This window comes from Lottia gigantea (assembly GCF_000327385.1).
Source record: "Lottia gigantea unplaced genomic scaffold LOTGIsca_33, whole genome shotgun sequence".
NCBI lineage: Eukaryota > Metazoa > Mollusca > Gastropoda > Lottiidae > Lottia > Lottia gigantea.
The window spans coordinates 1195409-1196900 of record NW_008709110.1 but is presented as its reverse complement, the minus strand read 5'-3'; the positions used below and the strand labels follow the sequence as shown (position 1 = coordinate 1196900).

At 32.8% G+C, this 1492-nt stretch overlaps 1 protein-coding gene across 1 annotated transcript; it reads right to left on the bottom strand.

Moving 5' to 3' along the window:
- Positions 1-1044: 1044 nt before the first annotated feature.
- Positions 1045-1401, bottom strand: LOTGIDRAFT_120115 (hypothetical protein; the record flags this gene model as incomplete). The annotated part of the gene is made up of 1 exon (XM_009058244.1): positions 1045-1401. A coding segment is annotated over one exon (357 nt), but the record flags the coding sequence as incomplete, so codon positions are not given.
- Between the last annotated feature and the right edge of the window lie 91 nt (positions 1402-1492).

Sequence of the window (1492 nt, the reverse complement as noted above, 5' to 3'; positions counted from 1 at the left end):
AGATAATATAGCAACTAATAGATAATCATGCCCCTTGATAAGCATGGCTTAATGATAAAGCAAAATATATTAGAGCTAATTGTAGTAATAGTACGTGACTATATTGATTTTATATTTAAATGAAATCATACCAGTAATTGCTATATATAAATATATAAATAAACTATGGTTTGGTGAATATATTATAATGAAGCGGTGTTTATCTGATATTTTGTATGTAATTTTGATAAGATATCTTTGTTTACAAGGTTTTTTTAGATGTTAAAAATGATAAACTATATGAAATGTACATGGTTGATCATGTATATGAAATTGAAAACTGTAAATTAAATGAGAATGATCTCAATATATCGAGTTTTAAATTTCAACTGGACCTGGGGTAGTAGGTTTCCAACATGTCAAGAAATACTTTTGGTTTTATCCAGATGAATTAAATAGAATGTTATTTCCAATATGATAGATTCAAATTTTCAATATTATTATGTTGACACAACTAGTCATGAAGGGAAAATTGAAATTAAACACAATTGATCAAATATAGATTCGTGTCAAAGACACAACAAACAGTTTATAAACGCAATTCTTGAGCAGTATGCCCACAGTGTAGATTTTTCGGCATTTGTTTTTGCACTGATTATGTTTGCTCCAACCTACGATTTAATGCATCTGTAATTTACAGAAAACATTTTGCACTGTTCTGAATGAATGACCTTTAACAAAGTGATCGATGTTTCAGCATGAAAACTGTAACGAAGTGATCACTTTTTTTCTGTGTGGACTTTGACAAAGTAATCACTGTTTCTGTATGGAAGGACTTTGACAAAGTAATCACTGTTTCTGTATGGAAGGACTTTGACAAAGTAATCGCCGTTTCTGTATGGAAGGACTTTGACAAAGTAATCACCATTTCTGTATGGAAGAACTTTGTCAAAATAATCACTGTTTCTGTATGGAAGGACTTTGTCAAAGTAATCACAGTTTCTGTATGGAAGGACTTTGACAAAGTAATCACTGTTTCTGTATGGAAGGACTTTGACAAAGTAATCACTGTTCTGTGTGGAAGGACTTTGACAAAGTAATCACTGATTCTGTATAAAAGGACTTTGACAAAGTAATCACTGTTTCTGTATGGAAGGACTTTGACAAAGTAATCACCGTTTCTGTGTGGAAGGACTTTGACAAAGTAATCACCGTGTCTGTGTGGAAGGACTTTGACAAAGTAATCACTGTTTCTGTATGGAAGGACTTTGACAAAGTAATCACTGTTTCTGTATGGAAGGACTGTGACAAAGTAATCACTGTTTCTGTATGGAAGGACTTTGACAAAGTAATCACTGATTCTGTATGGAAGGACTTTGACAAAGTAATCCGTGTTTCTGTATGGAAGAACTTTGACAAAGTGATCACTGTGTCTGTGTGGAAGCACTTTGACAAAGTAATCACTGTGTCTGTGTGGAAGCACTTTGACAAAGTAATCACTGTGTCTGTGTGG